Source organism: Carcharodon carcharias, chromosome 12, assembly GCF_017639515.1.
Source record: "Carcharodon carcharias isolate sCarCar2 chromosome 12, sCarCar2.pri, whole genome shotgun sequence".
NCBI lineage: Eukaryota > Metazoa > Chordata > Chondrichthyes > Lamniformes > Lamnidae > Carcharodon > Carcharodon carcharias.
The window spans coordinates 56,298,712-56,320,114 of record NC_054478.1 but is presented as its reverse complement, the minus strand read 5'-3'; the positions used below and the strand labels follow the sequence as shown (position 1 = coordinate 56,320,114).

Genomic DNA, 21,403 nt, shown 5'->3' with positions numbered 1-21,403 from the left:
CTCCAATTTGCTGCCCCCTCCTGACCCCCTAGCTCCCTCCCCTTGCTTCTTCCCTTCCGAGCCCATGCTCACAAGGGGTTGGGATAGGGAATAATGAGCAGGGCAGAGAATGGGAGAGAGTGAGGGGGTCGGGAGAGGGGCAACAAGCAGAAAGTAGCGAGAGTGTCAGGATAGGCAGCAAGTGGGAGAGAGCGAGAGGGTCAGGAGAGTGAAGCGACGGTGTGTTTAAAAAGCAGATGAGCATATGCAGTTTCAAAGCAGTTCTTGGCTCACGTACAGTAACTGCACTAAAACGAAAATGGAGGCAGCGCCATTCAGGATCAAATCAAGCTGGTTAAGCCAAAATTATTCAGTAAAAAATATATAATTAATGCCTAATTATTTCATATTAATGGATTTTGTTACCCTAATGAACATACAAAGTCATCAATTTTGATCAACATTTTGCTTCACTAGTAATAGTTCAATGATGCAAGAGACTTGAAAATAAAGCTCAACTATAATAAATTCATACCTGCAAAGTTGGAATATCATCAGGATGCACCACAAAGTGAACATTCTTAAGATGTTGTGTATGCCTCTTACTACTGAAATTTAGAACTTTTTCAAACATCAAGGTTGCAACAAGCTCCTTTGGAAAACCCAATTTCCCAGTTCCAATTGCTGGGAAAGCAATAGAATTCAACTGTAATGCTTCTGTGTTCTTCAGACAGTCTTTGATTATATTTCTTAACAGCTGGAAAGTAAATTCACACCAAGTGTTTCTATCCAATAACGTAATACTTCAAAAACATGAATTGCTGATTTGGGATTAATATTAGAATGTATATTACCTTTTCTGCACCTCCTTTTCCTTTATCCCAGGGAGGAGCAACAACGTGAAAGACTTCTTCACAGTTAAGATTGCATCCTTTTGTTTCATAAATTCTTCCCATAGCATGTTTTTTACTGTGCTTTTCATTCAACAGTAATGCTTGGAGCTTTGGACCAGCTTTCTCTAATAATGCTTGGGAAACTGCACCACCAGTAAGATCAAAATCCATTCCAATGACATTTACAATGACACCAACCTGGAAATAGAAAACAAACAATTATAAAAAAAATAAAATATGATGTTTGGAATGAATGACATTCTCAAATACATTGGTAAAAACTTACTGTTACATGTTGAATATTGCCGTTGTCAACAATGACATTTAGACCTTCTTTTGTTTGGGCTTTATGCAGACAACTTATGCTAGTGTTTTTCGTCCTGCTGTCAATGTTAAGCCTTTCTGGTTGCACAGGAGTACGAAGCAAAAATTCACCTAATATTTTCTGAACAGCACCTGAAACAGCATGAACTGTTTGCTCATCATGGTTTACCAAATGGATCTCTTTCAGTGCACTGCCACCCTGTGAATCAACACAGTGCTCTCTGATTGATCTGACAATTATTTCTGCACACAAAGGCAATGGAAATCCAAATATTCCTGAACTAATGGCAGGAATTGCTATAGTCTTCAAATTGTGGGATTCAGCAAGACATAGGCTTTGCTTCACGGCCTTTCTTAAGCATTTCTTAGCCGTGTCTGCATTAGTTTGCATCCATCTTGGACCAACTGCATGAATCACTTTGGAACATGGTAGGTTACCAGCATCTGTAATAACTGCATCACCAGGCATAAGAGCTCCTTGATGGTTAACAATCCAATTACAATCATTTTGCAATATGGGACCTGCTGCTTTTAGTAGAGCTCCTGCAAGACCTCCAATGTGCTGTAGATCTTCATTTGCTGCATTGACAACTACATCAACTTGAATCTTGCAGAGGTCTCCTTTGTAAGCAGTAACTAAAGGCCCAAGAGGCAATTGTACTTTACAGTGAGCCTGCCCCAATTCACCATTGTCTCCAAAGACACCGTGCTTAATAGTTGTTAGAACACATTCAAATTTATGCATTACAGTAGTAACATACATATCTTCCTTTTCTTTGAAAATCTTGTTTATTCCTGGTTTGGTCATTTTCAAGACTGAACTAATTACTCTGGAAGCTGCATCTAAAAGTAAATTCTCCACTTGATAGACATTCTCTTGGGGACCAGATATGACAACACCATTTGCCATATTATTGACTTTTATTTTTATGTCCTTTGGTGGTGCTTGGAAAAGATCAATTTTCTTAACATCCATCAAAAACTTCAGGACTCCACCAGATTTAAATAGAATGTGTTTTTGAATGATTGTGTTTTTCTTGACAAAATCTGAAAGCATTTCAAAAGCTTCCATGACAGCATTAGAATAGCCAGCGATAATGATCTGCATGTGCCCATGTAGTGGTGTCTCCTCCATTTCAACCTGTTCACTGGGAGAATTCAGCTTCGTGTTCAATTTTTCTTTCAGTTGTGCCCACTCACGCATTCTGGTGACATTTAGATCTTCTACGTCAATACACTTGAAACTGAGATGTTTTTTGATCTGCTGTTCTGCTGCAGTTAAAGAAATATCCGTATTTCCTAGCAGCAGAACACAATTATCCTTAATGTCATACACTGCATTGATTCCATTTGATATGAACAAGCAGCAAGAAACCTCATTGTGGTCTAATCTTTGTAGAAAACCTATAAGCTGAGGGTTCATATTGATTTGCTTTTGTTTCATTTGAAGAACTCTTTCCAATATATTACTTTTGGCAGCATAAACATCTGAACACAAACCGTGTAGTGTTATTTGACCTGTAGTTGAGTTGAATTGCATGCTGAGGTTTGGAAACAATGTGGAAACATGCTTTTCAAGGCCAGTGCTCAATAATAAATTATTTTCAGCTGGCTTACAAGCCACTGTCACAGTCACACTTTGTTTTTCCTGTTCCAATTTTTCTATGACACGATCCATAGCTGATTTCAATGCTCGTTGCAGAGTATCTACACTGCCAGATTCTCCAGTGACGATTACTTTTCCCTTTGAAATCTCCAGTATAACAGCAACATTTTGGTTCAAATACTGATCAAGATCTCCCCGTATTATTTCCCAGATTTGTTGACTCACGTTATTTTCAACGGTTTTGTACTTTAATAGGATACCAGTTAAATTGCCTAAAGCTACTTTTTTCCAATTCTTCACAAGTTTTCCCAATGAGCTTTCTTGTCTTGAAAAAGTTGGAAATATCTTGACTGAGTTTGATAAATCTGAGTCTGGCAGAGCAATGTTACAGTGGTGCTTTGACATTTTGTCATTGATTTCCGCAATTCGCTGTCTATCACTTTTAAGAATCTTCAGGATGTAGGGATCAATATCGAAGGTGAAGGGATCTGGCATTTTCACAACTGGTCTTTTATTCCCATACAAAGCTGAACCCAAAGACTTGTAATATGGATAGATGTAGATTGGTGTTTTATCAATAGTGTGTGTTTTAGCCAGAATAGTATTCAGAACTGTAAATAAAACAAACAGAGAATTATGTTCTAGAAACATTTTCTAGGAACAATGGGGGGAATTTCATGCCCACATCCAACCACCATCCCCATCCCCCCGGGAGTGGGTTGGGAGGCGTGGGTGGATGAAGAGTGAGAGGAGGAGGGGGGGGTTGCTGTTTAAAGGAGCAGAAAGGTGTGGAGTGGAGAGTCCATTGCTTCCCGACTCCTCCCAATTGAGTCTGGGGTAGAAGGAGTTGACGATGACCTTCCCATCTGGGAACTGAGGCCATTGCGGGCAATTTATGAACACTTATGGACCTCATCCTGTAATAGCTGATATTCTACCAGTGGTGGGGGAAGCCAAGCCATGTGGACAGAACACCAGCTGTACCCTGTGACCCATTGGGGGTAGGGGTGGGGGGGGGGAGAAGGGGGAGAGTTCTCCCTCTTGCTCAAGCACCCTACGCCCAATGGAGGGACCTGCCAGTGATAAGGGGGACCCTGTGCGAAGAACCCACCCCTTTGTTAGACCCTGCCTGACTGGCCCTAGTGAACCCGTCCCACTTACATGTGTTCTTGGGTCTTCCTCCTCCTGGACTTACTGCAGTACCAGAAGTGGCCACTGCTTTTGGTAGCACTACTGGTATAAAGTGCTGCCAGCCACTGACTGGCCAGCACCAGTCAGAGGCAGGCTATCACCCTACAAGGCCCACAAGCCCCAACGCCAACCATGTATATGCCTAATTGGATTTTAATCACACCAGGGCTACCAAGAATGACCGTGGAGTGGTTACCACCAGCTCTTCAGCTGGCCCCACTGTTGGAAGCAATTAAATCCAGCCCAATTAGCTTAAATGGTCTACAGATTATTTTTTTCTATTCATTCAGGGGATATGGGCGTCGCTGGCTAGGCCAGCATTTATTGCCCATCTCTAATTGCCATGGTTCAGAGGGAACTTTAAGAGTCAACCACATTGCTGTGTGTTTGAAGTCACATGTAGGCCAGACCAGGTAAGGTCGGCAGTTTTCCTTTCCCTAAAGGACATTAGTGAACCAGATGAGTTTTTACAACAATCGATAATGATTTCATGATCATTGTTAGGCTTTTTATTCCAGATTTTTACTGGATTCAAATTCCATTATCCGCCGTGGCAGGATTCAACCCAGGTCCCCAGAACATTCCCCTGGGTCTCTGGATTACTAGTCCAACGACAATATCACTACGCCAATGCCTCCCCTTCTGATATCCAAACATTACCTTCAGGATTTTCAAAAGTAACAACAGCTATGTTGTCCTCAGGTATTAGTTCTGTGGTAGTCACATTTCCACATCCATTCCTAGAGTTTTCAAAGTACAGTTTTAGCAAATCTTCACTGACATGAGAAGGCAGGTTCTCCACTCTTACACTTGTTGTTATTTCAAGTTGCTCTGCCACAATATTTTGCTGGTTACTCAAAACCTTTTTGGAACACCTTTTGATGAATTCAGTGATGTCTAAAAATAAATTACAAGAACAAAAAATGATTGCAATACTTTTTCTGTCAATTTATCTGAAGATTATGAATAAATAGCATCATTGAGGAATTGAAATTATATCTTAATACTCATAACACTTGTGATTATTAGGAAAACAATTATTTCAGAAAATCAACGATAGTGAGGCAGTGCTTTAGAAAGAAGTCAATTTTTGGGAATTCTATGCTCATCAAAGAGAAGCCCATTTGTCCTTGAGAGTATAACATTTTGTGCCACTCTAGTCAGTTCTACATTTTAGTCTCTATATTCCACCCATCCCTGAGATATTTGTTCACCTCAGTTTGTCAACTTGGCACTAAAATTTGCATCTACTGGTTATGAACATGTTCAATATTTCATATTTGATTCTTTAATTAGAACATCTGTGATGTGATGTAATCACACCTTCGTTTTTTTTACCCCACCCCGCCATCACTCTAATATTGACACTGCCCCACTGGATTCCTAGCTAAAGATCAAAGGAATATTGGAATCAAGCCACTAGTTGCAATGTGCTAGCTCAATTATTGCTGCAGTGTGTGGTCTGAATCATGATTGATAGAGATTGTTCACAGGCAAGTGATGGGGGTATTGGTTTCATTGGTAGAACGTGGCATTTGAAGAGGCATTACTGACCTTGACCACTTGTATGAAGTCATTGAACTTCTTGCGACAGAGCATCCAGGCCTTTGGGGGGCCAAGGCTGCTGATATTGACCGTAACAGCTATCTGGCCCCTCTGCCTTTGCAACGTCTGTCTGAAGGGCTTTCCAGCACCTTGTGGATAAACGACATGGCTTCTTCTGTTTATCTCCTGCACCAAAGCCTCCAGTGCAGCATCTGACAACCTTGGAGGCTCTCTCCCTCTTGCACCAGAGAGAATTTCTTGCAGCTTAGACACTCTTCTCTGGCCAATTGCCACACCTGCTCTAGCCAGAATGCAGTTCCCATTTAAGTAATGCATGCTGACTTTAATTAATGCAAGCTGGTTTTAATTGGTTCTAATTTCACAGAAACTAGGGTCCCTCTTGAGACATGCATCCACTCACCAGCGTATTAAGAACTGGGCTGCACGCTACAATCATTTAACTGAGCAGGCAGCACTGAGTTTGCATTCTATCTGCATTAGGAGAAACTGCCATGGGTTACTTGGGCATCAGGACCTTTGTGCCTATTGCAGGGGTTATTCAATTTTGCCCCCTCGACAACAGAATAACAAGTATAGCTACAGACATGAGCGAAGCATGTGCTGTTGGATATACAGCAATATACAGTAAACAGCCAGTGCTATATTTAACAATATCCTCTACTTGCCAGCACTTTAGATGTGCAGCTTTTGAAATATTAACATCGCAAAGATCCTTCCATCTCTGCTGAAGGAGTTTCTTGTGATTGACAGTCAAATTTACAGCAGCTTGAGTCTAGATTGAAATTGTAAAGATGAATAGCAGCCTGTGCTCTTTTGGACTAGAACTCTGTTCAATTGTTTCTTTTTAATGCTATTCTCAAATGTCTCGATACAGGGATGAATAAAAGCAACTCTACGTTCTTATCTAAAGTTGCTTTTTTATTGATGTTGTGTTGCTGGCTCCTGATATATGGATCTCACAAGGATGCCAATGTCAAAAGGCTCAAAGTGCAATTTTCTTTTATCCGAGTAAAACTTAGGAAAATATAACCTGAGTGGAGAGGAACATCCTACTTCCATTGGCAGAGAGGTCAATAACTAAGGGGCATAGATTTAAAGTCATTGGTGGAAGGATGAGAGGAGACTTAAGGAGTTTTTTTTTGCACTTAGAAGGTAATGGGGTGTACAATTCACTGCCTTAAAGAATGGTAGAGGCAGAAACTCTCATCATATTTAAGAAATACTTGGAAAGGCACAAGAAATACAATAACCTACAGGAATATGAGCCAAGAGCTGGAAAGTGGGCTGGTTAGCTCTTTTTGTTTCAGACACAATGGACTGAATGGCCTCCTTCTGTGCCATAAATTTTCTATGTTTCATTTTCCTGGTGGTTGGTCCTACTGAATAAGTAACTTTACATCGGGGTTACTGCTGGGTACATGAGACCACACAGCAGGAACCAGCAGAGCAAGCAGTGCCCTTCTGGCCAACGGAAAAGTATGCATGTAATTGATGTACACTTAATGGGCTTAAAGTTTAGGGCTTCAGTCTAATATGCTAAGATGCAGTATTTCTCCTAATAAACTAATATATGTAAAAAAGAAATTTAAATTTTTCTGTTGTGAAAAATAAGTTGAGGGAAAAAGTATGCAGTTTTGTGCTGGAAATCAACTCCAACAATCAATTGTCGCCTGAAATGTTAATTTTATTTTCTCTGTTCAAGTGCTGAAGACCTGTTGCACATTCTCAACATTGTTTGTATTTCTATCAATAACTTGGATTGCTTTTTCTTCAAAATAAAAGATGCCTGTTGTACTTCTGTTGCTGAACATAGATATTCTAATTCTGTAACACAGTGTACTGTTCTGGTCACCTCATTACAGAAAGGATGTAATTGCATTAGAGTGGTCACAGTGGGGTGGGGTGGTGTGTGTGAGGTGTGTTTGTGTCTGCCTCAGTGGAGTTTGCATGTTGCCTATGTGGGTTTCCACTGGGTGCTCCGGTTTCTTCTCACCATCCAAAGGTGTGCTGCTTAGATGGATTGCCTATGGTTAAATTGCCCCTTAGTGTGTCTGTGAGTATGTGCTGTGATGGACTGGTGTCCCATCTTGGGTTACCCTGTCTAGCGCCCATTGCCTGTCAGATTAGGCCCTGACTCCCTGCCACCCTGAATTGGATAAAGCGGTTCTGGAAAAGTGAGTGAGTGAGTGAGGTTACAGAGGAGATTTACGAGGTTGTTGCCAGGGCTGGAAAATTGCAGCTATGAGGAAAGATAGGATAGGGTTGTTCTCCTTGGAACAGAGGAGGCTGAGGGGAGATTTGATTGAGATGTACAAAATTGTGGGGGGCCTGGAAAGAGTGGATGGGAAAGGCCTATTTACTTTAGCAAAGAGGTCAGTGACTAGGGGGCACAGGTTTAAAGTGATTGGTAGAAAGGTTAGAGGGGAGATCAGGAAATCTTTTTTCACCTGGAGGTTTGTGGAGGTCTGGAGCTCACTGCCTGAAAGGATAATAGAGGCAGAAACCCTCAACTCATTTAAAAGGTGTCTGGACACCTTAAGTGTCATAACCTGCAGGGCTACGGACCAAATGTTGGAAAGTGGGATTAGGCTGGGTGGGTAATACATGATGGACCAAGGGGCCTCTTTTCGTGCCATAAACTTTCTATGATTCTATTACCTTGAACGAAATATTAACTGAATGTTAACACTTACCAACATCAGTTTTGAAAGTCACAACAGCCACATTAATTTCGCGCAACACTTCCAGGCTGAAATTATCATCTTCTTCAGATAGTCCAGTATAATTTTCGACCAGTAGATTTAACATGTCACACGGGATATTTTTAGGAAGATTTTTAAGTGCTACAGCTGAGGATTGTTGAGGAGCTTTACTCCCTTCATCATGAAGCCCCCTCGCCACTGAATGGGTTTGTTGGTTCAACGCTGCCTGAGCATCTTAAGAAAAAGAATCACAACATCAGCACAACAAACATTAATAGCATCAAGACCTTTGCTCCTCCAATTCCCACTGGATCTTTTCTTTAGTTTTTTTGTAAATTTATAAGATGCAAAACTGATCAGTGGTATAAGTTGCATTTAAGCTAAAAAAAGATGCCAGCATATTTAGGTTATGAAACAAAAAATTATGTTAATTTGCAGCTTACTAGACGATGGTGCCAAAAATATGTGGATCACAAACACCAGTGCCCTCTGGTGCTGATCTATGAAGTTTGTAGAGTCAGGGTGAGAGTACAGGTAGGCACAAATGCTATTTCAAGTACCTCTGACAACCATCTGCCTGTGCTCTGGCACTCGCCACCAATGAGGGAAGGGGCAGAATGAGTTAGCTAGGTCTTAATTGACGCCAGACATGTTCCCTTAGCCGGTCTCAAACTGGGAACCATGGATCTGTGGCAACCTTTCAGGGAATCTGTGAACTAATTTCAATAGGATCTGAAGCTGTGATGGTGCACTGTGGGTGAGCACTGATGGCCGCCCCAGTTACTGGCAGTGTCCCAGTGGCAATGTGTCAACGATATTCCAGCAAAGACAGGTTGGTAAACTACAGACAGTGAGGGAAAAAACCCTGATACACACAGCAGCATTGAGGAAGTGAGTGGGTGGTGAGGGGTTACATCTGAAATGGTACCACCGTGACTAATGCTGTTTGAGGGACAGCAGGAGGTATCATGCAGTGAAGTATTCAACAGGCATGCTGCTGAAACTATAGGGTTACGTTTCAGCTGAAGGAAATATAAAATTTTTCACGTCATCAATCACATCAACGTTCATAGAATCAGACAGCCCTGGTCAAATGTACCTTACGTTCAGAAAATAGCTTGGTGCATTTTGAACTATGGGAGCAGTCAGATGCGCAACAAAGGTCCTTGATGCTGTACTTTCCCACATTCCTAAATAAAATAGCTTTCTCTTTGGCAATGGGTTAAAATCCCTCAAAAATATAAATGACATTTTCTAAGATGTGAATTAAACTTGAAATACAATATGAAAGGAACATTGAAACAGGAGTAAGCCATTCGGCCCTTGAGCCTGTTTCATCATTCAATAAGATCATAGCAGAAATAAGTTTCAACTAAAATTGCAGTGCAAATTTAGTATCCACTAAAATTACAGTCAATAACAAGAAATTTTAAAAATGTATTTATTTAAAGAAAACATGGAGGCATAGTTTTTTCGTTTTGGGTCTTCCTAATATTCCGAATCTTGCATCCACCTTCCCCCACCCCAAATCACCATTAATATAGATTTATTGTCACTGAACCAAAATATTTTAAACTGATTTACACACGTATTTTCTTCTACATTCTGCCTTAGCCACTCAATTCCATGTAACTGCACTAGTAACTTTCAATCCACAGAAAAACATCATTCCTTTTGTGGATTCTTTTGTGTGCCCTCTTGAGCTCCCCCGCCCCCCCACCACCCCAGGGAAGGATGGCATCAGTGCACCAGATGGGTTTTTGCAACAATCAATGATAGTTTCATGGTCACAAGTTTCATTATTAAGTTATTAATTAAACTTAAATTCCACCAGCTGTGATTTGAACCCATATCCTCAACAGCATTAGTTAGGCCTCTGGACTGCCAGTCCAGCGATATTCCCACTATGCCACCATCTCCTGAGTGAATCAATGTTTAACTTTTGAGAAGAAAATAGAAGTACCTTGTTCTGTTGTGCGTTGTTTTCTTACAGAATTCAGGTCCTGTTAAAGCACAAAAATAATGCCAACATTTAAAAGGAATCAAAATCATATTTTATATTTACAATTTGCACAATATTCCACGGTTAGCACTCCTAATGTGTTCCTAAAAAATGGCATGCTAAATGAAAATGGATTAATGAAAATCACTCTCCCATAAGAAACTGTACAAGGGCGGGTTAGGTTCCTGACCTGTAATTTTTACATTAAAAATCAATTGACTGCTTTGAATCTAACTGGCCTAAAGACCCTCTTTCAACTGAATACTCTTATTACCTACCTCCTGCTCACTGTTTCTCACTCATTGCATCTGCTACCAGCTTGCTGCCCCCTCTCGCTCCTGCCTGGAGCATCCATCACCTGCCCCCTTGCTCCCTCCCACTAGCTACTACCCTCTCCCTCCCGCTTACCTCCCCTCTCGGCTCCCTCCCACTTGCCACCTCGTTCACTCCCTCCCGCTCGCTGTCTCTCTCCCGGACCCCTTGCTCTCTCTAACTCCCTTGTGCCCTCACGCCCCCTCCTGGCCCCCTCACTTGCCAGTTCCCTTTTCCCCCTGCTCTCCACTTCTCTCTTTCCCTCTTACTCAAGGCACCTCTTCCAAATCTTTCACTCTCGCCCTCGCCACCCCTTTCGCGAGTCCTCACACACTGCGAGAACCTGGGAGGGAGGTGACAAGTGAGGCGATGAGCGGGAAGCAATGAGGGTATCAGAGGAGGGAACCGGCCAGCGGGGCAGTTAGTAGCAGGGAGTAAAGGGTTCGGGAAAGGGGCAGCTAGTAGGAGGGAGCAAGGAGGTCGGGAGAGGCGGCAAGCAGGATGGTGAGAGAGAGATGGGAAGCAGCAACCGGGAGTGAGAGGGTCACGAGAGGGAAACGACGAGTAAGAACGGAGTGAGAAGATTGGGAGAGGTGGTGAGAAGGATGGAGCGGGAAGGTTGGGCGAGGCAGCAAATGGGAGGGAGTGAGATAGTGTTTAAAAGACAGGCCGAGCTTGTGCAATTACAGCGAGGTTCTTGGCACATGTGCAGTGGCTGCGCTGAAACGAAAACGGAGCCAGTGCTATTCAGGCAAATTCCATTATTTAGAAACCACGCTCAAACAAAACGCACATTTAGAATGTGCTTTAAATGGGGGATACCTGGACATATAAACTTACATATTGTTCTGGAGTCAGTTGTGTTGCTGCTGCCCAGTCCGTTCCAGCAGCTCCTTGAGGTAGAGGTCTGACTGTAAAGTGAACTTTGCCCCTCTTTTGCAAGTCAATTTCATGAGCCTCTTTCTCCAATACACAACATCTTGCTGAAGAAAACATTGGGAGGAACAATTGTAAGATTGTACTGTATGTACATATGTATAATGTGTTGGTAGGAATTGTGGAAATTAATGGGCTTATTTTTCTCAGAGTCTGAAGCAGTATTATCACACGTTGCTCTGTCAATGTGTAGTGACTCAATGTAAAAGACTGCAGATTGATTTATCACATGAAGGTTCCAAATATCAGCAAACCTATCAGAAAAGGTGGCATCTAAAGTCTAAAGGCTTCCAGACATGTAGGAAACCAATTAATCACTGAGCAAAATTTATCAGTGGTGCCAGAGGACGGGAGGATTGCAAATGTTTACAACCCTGTTCAAAAAGGGGGAGAGGGAGAAACCAGGTAACTACAGGCCACCTGGAAAAACTCAGCAGGTCTGGCAGCATCGGCGGAGAAGAGTATTCTGTTTTTGTTTTGGATTTCCAGCACCCGCAGTTTTTTGTTTTTATAACTACAGGCTAGTAAGCCGAGTGATAGTGGTGGGCAAACTTATAGAGACACTAGTCCACGACAAAATTAATTGTCACTTGGAAAAACATAATCAGTGACAATCTATACGGATTTGATAAAGGTAAATTGTATTTGACTACTTGATTCAGTTCTTTTAACAAAGTACAGCCAGTCCAAAGTGAGCTTACTTAAAGGGTAAAGTGGCTGTACTGTAAAGGCAGTTTGTAAATTGACAATCATCAGAAATGGGCCAAGTTTCATATTCCAAGATCCACTGCAACTTTTACCTGAATTTTTAAAATAAACTGGGAGTTGAAATGAAATTACTCATACAGATACACAATTGGTTGTCTTCATGAATACATTAACTAAGAAATAGCTGGAGCAATCAGGCCACACAACTGTATACATTTGTTCAAATTTAAGTGACTGCTGTGACCACTGAATTCCTGTGGCCAAGCTGTTAACAAGATGCACAAAATAATGACTATAGTTTCACTGCAACAGCCCCACAGTCCTTGGAAATGTAATCTCAAAACTATTATAGAAGGCAAAACTCATTCACCAACATGAGGTTGCTGGTAAGGCCAGAAATTTCCCTATCAAAACAGCATCATATGTTAATTGATCATTCACGAGTGCAGGATGTAGAATTGATTTAAGACATTATAATCAAAAGGTTGGGGTGGGGCAGGGGTTGGTTTTGTGTCAATCATTGTCATGGATGTGATCTCTATACTATAAGAGAGCACTGAGGGTCAAAGGGAGAAACCACGGGTGGGATTGATCGCCCACACAGATGGGAACATATTTCTCTGAGTGATGGTCAGAATGATTATTGTTTGGAATTAAGGAGAGTTAAAGGGAACAGTGAATGTGGATGCTGAATGTAATTGAAAGGAGTAGTGCATGTAATCCCTGGTCCAATAAGCAGTTAAAGGAACCCTGAGTTGTGAGCCTTGACCATTTTACTCCACCCTGACAGGATCAGGTCAGACTCTGGAATTAGAGTATGAGAGGGAAAGTGCGAGTTCACCTACCTACTGATTAAATGGAATGAGCTGATGAAGGTATTTCAGCAGATATTACACAATTGGATTTTCAAAAGGTTTTCAAAAGTTTTTTGATAAAGTATTAGACTTGTTAGCAAAATTTATGTCCATGTGATTGTTGGGGTGTTGGGTTATTGGGAAAACGGATTTGTAATTGGCTAAGGAATAGAAACCAGGGAGAAGGAAAGCAGAAGGAAAATATACAATGCTGTCCCCCAAAGATTGGTATAGGGCACACAGATTTTTTTGATATATATTAATGAACTGCTTTCATTCCTCAGCTTCTGCACCAAACAACTACTCATCTTTGGTAATTTCAAACTTCATTTCAACTCCTCATGCCTTCTCTCCTGAGTTCCCCACCCTCTTATCCTGCCTTACTCATCGCCCTCCATGTAAACTCCCTGGTTAATATTCATGGCCACTTTCCTGACCTTGCCATCTCACATGGTCTTGCTACTCACATCATGTCAATCATAGGTGAGGCCATCTCTGATCACTTCCTTGTATCACTCTCCAGCCACATTCCCCTTCCGCACCCCAACCCTAATTTCTTCTGTATTCTGCCCTGGATAAACTGTCTCCCAATTCACTTACAACTACACTTTCAAAATTCTGTGTCTAACCTTTGGCCCTTTGTTCGCACAACATTTCTGCAGCAACTGAACCCTCACCTCTACTTTTGATAGAAGAGCACAAGGATTAAGAACAGGAGTAGGTCAATTGGCTCCTTGAGCCTGCTCCACCATTCATTAAGATCATCGCTGATCTGACTGTGGCCTTAACTCCACTTTCCTGCCTGTCCTCCACCATAACCCTTGACTCTCTTATTGATCAGAAATTTATCTAATTCAGCCTTGAATATATATCAACGACCTGTTCTTCACTGCTCTTTGGGGAATAAAATTTCACAGACTAACGACCCTCTGAGAGAAAAAAAATCTCCTTGTCTCAGTCCTAAGCGGGAGACCCCCTAATTTTTAAACTGTGTCCCCTAGTTCTAAACTCTCTCACAAGGGGGAACATCCTCTCAGCATCCACTCTGTCAAATCCCCGCAGGATCTTATGTGTTTCAATAAGATCACCTCTCATTCTTCTAAACTCCAATGGGTATAGGCCCAACCTGCTCAACCTTTCCTCATAAATTAACCCCTTCATCCCAGGAATCAGTCGAGCAAACCTTCTCTGAACTGCTTATAACGTAATTTTAAAAATTCTTTCAGGGGATGTGGATGTCGCTGGCTAGGCCAACATCTAGTGCCCATCCCTAATTGCCCTTGAGCAGCCTTCTTGAACCGCTGCAGTCCATGTGGTGTAGGTACACCCACAGTGCTGTTAGGGAGGGAGTTTCGGGATTTTGACCCAGCGACAGTGAAAGAATGGCGATATCTTTCCAAGTCAGGATGGTGAGTTTTTTGGAGAGGAACTTACAGGCACTGGTGTTATATCCTTTCTTAAGTAAGCAGGCCAAAACTACATACAGTACTGCAGATGTGGTCCCACTAAGGCTCTATACAGTTGCAGCAACTCTTTCCTACTTTTACACTCGATTCCCCTTGCAATAAACACCAACATTCCATTTGCCTTGCTAACCACTCCCTGTACCAGCATACTAACCTTTTGTGATTAATGTACCAGGACACCCAGATCCTTCCGTATCGTAGAGTTCTGCAGTCCCTCTCCATTTAAATAGAACAAAGAACAAAGAAAAGTACAGCAAAGGAACAGGCCCTTCATCCCTCCAAGCCTGCGCCGATCATATTGCCTGTCAAACTAAAACATTTTGCACTTCCAGGTTCCATATCCCTCTAGTCCCATCCTATTCTTAAAATAATATACATACTTTTTATTCTTCCTGCAAAGTGGACAAATTCATTATACGCCATCTGCCAAATTCTTGCCCACTCACTTAACCTATCAAAATCCCTCTGTAGAATCTTTATATCATCTTGACAACTTACTTTCCTACCTATTATTGTGTCATCAGCAAATTTAGCTGCCATACACTCAGTCCCTTCATCCAAGTCATTGATACAGATTGAGAGGCCACTGATCCCTGTGGCACTCCACTAGTTACAGCTAGCCAACCCAAAAATGCTATTCCCTGCTAACCAATCCTTTATCTATGCTATAATGTTGCTCCCTACACCATGAGCTCTTATTTTGTGTAGTAACCTTTGATGTGGCACTTTATTGAATGTCTTTTGGAAATCTGAGGTCACCACTTCTACACAATTCCCTTTATCCACTTGGCTTGTTACTTCCTCAAAGAATTCTAATAAATTAGTCAAACACAATTTCCCTTTCACAAAACAACTTTGACTCTCCCTGATTTTATTATGTTTTTCTAAAAATCCTGGTCTTCCCTCCTTAATAATAATGTCTAAGTGTCCTAATCCTCAATAAAACCATTACTGTCTCTCACCCTGGCCATTCCCCTGATATGGCCTACATGTCTCTGAATTCCACGGGACTTGAAGTGATAAGGCAAACAACTGGTCTATCCATTTGCTGCCAGATCTGTCCGGAACATGAAAAGTATTATCGGGTCCTGGTCTCATCTGCTAAAAATGTTCACAATTCCAGGATTATCCTGGAATGCAAAGATAATCCCCAGCTTATTTTCTCTACTGCAAACCGTGATTTAAATAGTGAGTTAGTGGGGACACTGGGGAATCACTGAGCAAATATGAGCTAGTGCATTGATGTCGGGTTAATTGGCCAACAGTTCCCTGTTTTTCTCTCTCCTTCCTTCTTTAAATAGCAGGGTTATGTTTGCTACCTTCTAATCCACAGGGGCCATTCTAGAATCTAGGGAATGCTGGAAGATCAGAAACAATGCATTCACTATCTCTGTAGCCACCTTCTTTAAAATGCTAATATACTACCAGGTTCAAGCAATTTGTCAGTTTACAGTCCATTATTTTCTCCAGTACTGTTTATTTGTTATTTATTTTCTCCAGTACTGTTTATTCACTAATACTAATATCCTAAATTTCTTCATTTTCACTAAACCTTCAGTTCCCTCATTACTGCAGGAGGTTTTTTTGTGTTTTCTACTATGGAAGCAGTGTTTTCTACAATGGAAGGAGTAAAGTACCCCTTTAACGTCTATTCCATTTCCTTATTCCCATTATAATTTCTCCTGTCTCTGCCTGCAAGGGACCAGGGTTAATCTTGCTGATCTCCTTACTTTTTGTAATCATACTTATAGAAGCTTATACAATCTGTTTTAACAGACTGTATTTTCCCGACTCAATGGAAATGGCTTTGGAAGCAAGGAGACTGGGGAAAATAGGGGGATGTCAGGTCAGGACAGCTATCCAATGCATTCCCACCGTTGAGGAAGTTTCCCAAAGGTGGGCGGGGAACCTGATTGGTTTCCTGCACAATGGAAGTGGGCAGCCAATTAAGATAATTGAGGGCCAAATTAGGGCAATTTTGTGGTCTCGCAAGCATTTTGCACCAGCGTAGTTCCCCCCCCACCCTTACTGCACAAGCCACCATCTCAATGGAGGCAGCCTTCTTGTGGCAGGTTGTTGGGTGGGGGTGGGTCTTTGGAGCTGGAAGCTCTATGCCCCAATGACAGGGCCATGGGTAGTAAAGATCACACCAATGGCCCAAACAGTTCATGCGAAGGGCTTCCCCTCTGCTCCAATGGGTCTTAACGGCTTTATCCGCAAAGTTTTGAACTTCATGAACACCTCCATGTCTCCATGTAGAGGTGCCCTCATGGACCCCGCCCTGCCTCTAGTCAAACACAATTTCCCTTTCGCAAAACAATATTGACCATATTATGGTTTTCTAAAAATCCTGGTATTCCCTCCTTAATAGTAATGTCTAAATGTCCTACTCCTCAATAAAAGCATTACTGTCTCTCATCATGGCCATTCCCCTGATATGGGGACTCAACTCTAAAAATCTAAACTTTAGCTGCACATCCAGCAGGAACAGAAGATGCTTTTTCAACTCTAATTTTCAGAAGTGCCTAATCAAACTAATCACCGAGATGCCATCTCAAAATGTTAAGCCGAGATTGCTTGTAGAGACCATCATGTGAGCTCGCCTCTACTAATATGGCGGCAGAGGCATATCGCAAGAAAAGCCCACATCCAACCTCCTATTGTTGGCCAACTCCAAATTACCTGGAGGTATTTCCTTTGACCTTGAAGTACTTGCCTTGAAGCTGTCCAGGATCTGCATTTTACTTTGATAATTCCTGACGCCAATTGGCCAGGTGCCAGGGACAGACGTGCATGGGCGTTTGTCTCGCATCGCATTCATTGACACACCTTGAATGCTTTCCCTGGTGCAGCAGTGGGCTGAGCTGGAAGCTCCCGTGGCCAGATGTGGCCCATGGGCCGTACTTTGCTCAGGTCTGCTCTAATAATAACCTCTCTCCATTGCTTGACCACAATCCTTCTCTATATTGCTCCCCATTTTACAATTTATAACACAGATTATCAAGGTTATCAATAAATTATACATATATAAGCATAATATGATATTCGCTTCAACAGACAAAAATATTCCATCCATGTTGGAACTAATTATTGGACATTCGCTTCAAGTTTTTTAATTTATTCTTTCACAGCAGGTGGCATTGCTGGCTATGCCAGCATTTATTGCTCATCCCTAATTACCCTTGAGAAGGTGGCGGAGAGCAGCCTTCTTCAACTGCTGCAGTCCAAGTGGTACAGGTACACCCACAATGCTGTTAGGGAGGGAGTTCCAGGATTTTGACCCAGCGACAAAGAAGTAATAGCAATATATTTCATAGTCAGGATGGTGTGTCACTTGGAGGTGCACTTCCAGGTGGTGCTGTTCCCATGTATCTGATGCCCTTGTCCTTCTAGGTGGTAGAGTGTGGTTTTGGAAGGTACTGTCTAAGGAGGCTTGGTGACTTGTGGCAGTGTATTTTGTGGATGGTACACACTGCTGCCATTGTGCGCCGTCGGTGGAGGGAATGAATGTTTGTGGATGGGGTGACAATCAAGTAGGCTGCTTTGTCCTGGATGGTGTTGAGCTTCTTGAGTGTTGTTGGAGCTGCACTGGTCCAGGTGAGTGGAAAATATTCCATCACACTCTTGACTTGTGCCTTGTAGGTGATGGACAGGCTTTAGGGATGTCAGGAGATGAGTTATTTGCCACAGAATTCCCAGCCTCTGACCTGCTCTTGTAGCTACAGTATTTATATGGCTGGTGCAGTTCAGTTTCTGGTCATGGGTAAACTGCTACCACCACCCACCCCCCTCCCCCACCCCAAGGGATTCAGCGATGGTAATGCCATTGAATGTCAAGGGGAGTTGGTTAGATTCTTGTTTCTTCTCCCTCTCTCCCATAAAACTGACATAAATAAACTGATAGAACGAACTGTTTATTGGCATTGTCACTCTGCTGAGAATATCTACAACATTCAGTTCCAGAAGCTGATAGTTTTTGACAAAATTGGATGCTTTGTTCTTCAGTAAATTGCCTGAGTGGAAGAGCCCAGCATACTTAGCGTTAAAACTTGAGTAAAATGTTAAATATTTGCCTTTTACCTCCTGGTGCTCAGCTGCTATCTATTTGCTCCAGAGAACGAGAATAAACTTTACAATCATTGGAGTCACTTTGGAAATGAGTGTTCAGATTTTAAGAAAGATATGGAAATCCCCACCACTTCTTGAGGCTCTTAAGACAGAATCTTCTACTCTCACTTGTGGCAAGTTTGGGCGTGAGAAGGACATGTAAAGATGGGGATGATGGCGTGCTGGAACCCTTCCTGCCTCCGCCAGAACTAAGCTCTGGGGAGGAAGGCCCATTGTTGACCTTCCCACCCTGCTGCCCATTGAGGGCCTTAAATGGCCAATTAATGACCATTCAAGGGCCTCATCCCGCCATGCTGGTATTAACCCAGTGACAGGTGAGCTTGTCACCATGTGGTGTGACAGCAGCTAAAACTGTGTGGCCAGCTTGTCACCTCTGGGGGATGGGTCCCATGATCAAAGGCACTCAGTGCCTGATGGACGGACTGGACATTGGGAAGGAGGGGGTGGCTCTCACACTTGCTGATGACCACGCAGCAGCCCCCCCCCCCCCCCCCCCATTGGTTACCTGTGACCCTGCAATTCTGCGGGTCAGATGTCCGTCCTTCCAGCAGCAGTCACGGCCTCCTAGTGATGCTGTAAGTGAGTCTTCCATCCATTTCTCTCCCACCGTCGAAATTCCAGGGGAAACCCCGCCACTAGCTGATGCTGCGCGTGAGATAAAAACAGACAATGCTGGGAATACCCCAGGTCAAGCAGTATTTCTGGAAAGTGAAACAGAGTTAACTTTTCGGGTTAATGGAAAGGCCTGTTTCTCTCTCCGCAGATGTTGTTTGACCTACTCAGTATTTCCTGCATTTTCTGTTTTTCTTTTCAACGCTGACACACCCGACCCACCCGCTTTTCTGAATTTGAGCCCAACCATCCGAGAATTACCTGCGGTCACCAAATGAGTTTGTAATATAAACGTTGGATTTGACTGTGTAACAATGAATTTGAACGAGTTGTGTTTGAAAGTGTGAACTTTCAGTGATTAAAGAAACTCACGCACTTTCCTCAGTGGCGAACCGGACCACTGCCTTCCCTTTTACGAGATCTTCGTATTCCACGATGCAGTCTCCGCCGTTAGATTTCTTTCTACTTTGGAAATAAACTTGAAGTTTTGTTTTTAAGAGTTTGGCGATGTCTGGACCCCAGTCCCCTTCTATCAGCAGAGGATATGGATAGTCAGCTTCTGTCGCCATTGTCTGCAGGCAAATGGAAACTCTTCCGTCCTGTGCGATGTTTTCTAATTGGTTTCATTTTCGTTTCTCAAGAAACGAACCCATCGTAAAGGCCAAGTAATCAAAAATATAGATCTCTTGCTTACAAGCGTTTTTTTTCTTCTGATATTTCTAAAATTCGGTTTCAGAAAGCATTTTTGAAGGTGACTTATAGGAATTGTATGGCTTGCAAATCACAAATTCAAATTTGTAAACGTTGATATTTTAGTTTGCCTCCTGCTATATTTAAAAACTCATGATGTAATATGTATTTTTTCCCCAGGGTCCATGCTTCAGGCAGGTGAGAAAAATATTGCCTTATTTCTCAGTTCTGAAGAAGAATCCATTCCTGTCGGCTAGGGCAATTTTCTTCATTCTTTTGAGCAGCTAATGAAACAACTGCATTGTAACTGGGCTTCACCATTCTGCAAAAGAATTTTTGCTATCACCAAGATACCCACCAAGGAAATAGGATTTAAACAATGCAACCTTTAAGCAGTGACTCTTCTGACAATAATTCACTCCAAGGGTGGAATGTAGCAGTTCCACCAGCAGCTGGAAGCAATGCGGGCAGAGGAACATAATTTGGTGTGAGGTCAAAAATCAGTTTCCCGGCATCAGGATTAAGTTTTGGAATTTTGCTCTTGAGACATTAAAGGCAGGTCAAGCTTCCCAAAGAACAATATCGGGAAGTGTTTTAGCATACACTAGCATGTCATGCATGCACATTAAAAGGCCACCTCACCAGAATTAAGTTCCCCTGCTAAGTTAAGTTGCGGCCAACGAGAAATGAGAGCTTTTGCTTTACTACTGTATATAAATGGCATGCAGCTGGCGAGCTTCAATTCTTCCACGACTTTGAGGTCAGTAGATGCTGCTTTCACCTTCTTGGAGGTGACTCATCACTACACCTTGCACAAAGGCAGATGGTTGTGGTTGTTGGAGATCAATCATCTCAATCCCAGGACATCACTGCAGGAGTTCCTCAGGGTAGCGTCCTAGGCCCAACCATCTTCAGCTGCTCCATCAATGACCTTTTCTCCATCATAATGTCAGAAACGGACATTCGCTGATGATTGCAGAATGTTCATCACCATTCGCAACTTCTCAGATACTGAAGCAATACCTGCCAAAAGCAGCAGCACCAGGATGACATTCAGGCTTGAACTGATGTGTGGTGTGAATGTTAATTGCCACCTAAGTGCCAGGAAATGACCATATCCAACAAGAGAGAATCCAACCATGCCCACTTGACATTCAATTGCATTACTATCATTGAATCCTTGATTAGCAATATCTTGGGGGGAGGTTACCATTGACGGAGCTGCACCAGCCATGTAAATACTGTGGCTACAAGAGCAGGTCAGAGGCTAGGAATTCTGCAGCGAATAACACACCTCCTAAGTCCCCAAAGCCTGTTTACGATCTACGAGGTATAAGTCAGGAGTGTGATGGAATAGGCTCCACTTGCCTGGATGCGTGCAGCTCCATCAACACTCAAGAACCTCAACACCATCCAGGACAAAGCAACCCACTT

At 42.5% G+C, this 21,403-nt stretch overlaps 1 protein-coding gene across 2 annotated transcripts in view; it reads right to left on the bottom strand.

Moving 5' to 3' along the window:
- parp14rs1 (poly(ADP-ribose) polymerase family member 14-related sequence 1) overlaps window positions 1-19,888 on the bottom strand; it is a 50,305-nt gene extending 30,417 nt beyond the window's left edge. Inside the window, exons 1-8 of one of the 2 annotated variants that reach the window (XM_041201675.1) lie at window positions 19,656-19,888; window positions 11,416-11,558; window positions 10,225-10,264; window positions 8,253-8,495; window positions 4,654-4,890; window positions 1,159-3,413; window positions 834-1,070; window positions 515-736 (exon numbers count right to left, since the gene is read on the bottom strand). In XM_041201675.1, coding sequence (XP_041057609.1) covers window positions 515-736; window positions 834-1,070; window positions 1,159-3,413; window positions 4,654-4,890; window positions 8,253-8,495; window positions 10,225-10,264; window positions 11,416-11,558; window positions 19,656-19,848 — 3,570 coding nt within the window. In that variant the 5' untranslated portion in view covers window positions 19,849-19,888. The remainder of the gene's footprint in view (window positions 1-514; window positions 737-833; window positions 1,071-1,158; window positions 3,414-4,653; window positions 4,891-8,252; window positions 8,496-10,224; window positions 10,265-11,415; window positions 11,559-19,655) is intronic. The other variant, XM_041201674.1, reaches the window with a different exon arrangement.
- Window positions 19,889-21,403: the final 1,515 nt, after the last annotated feature.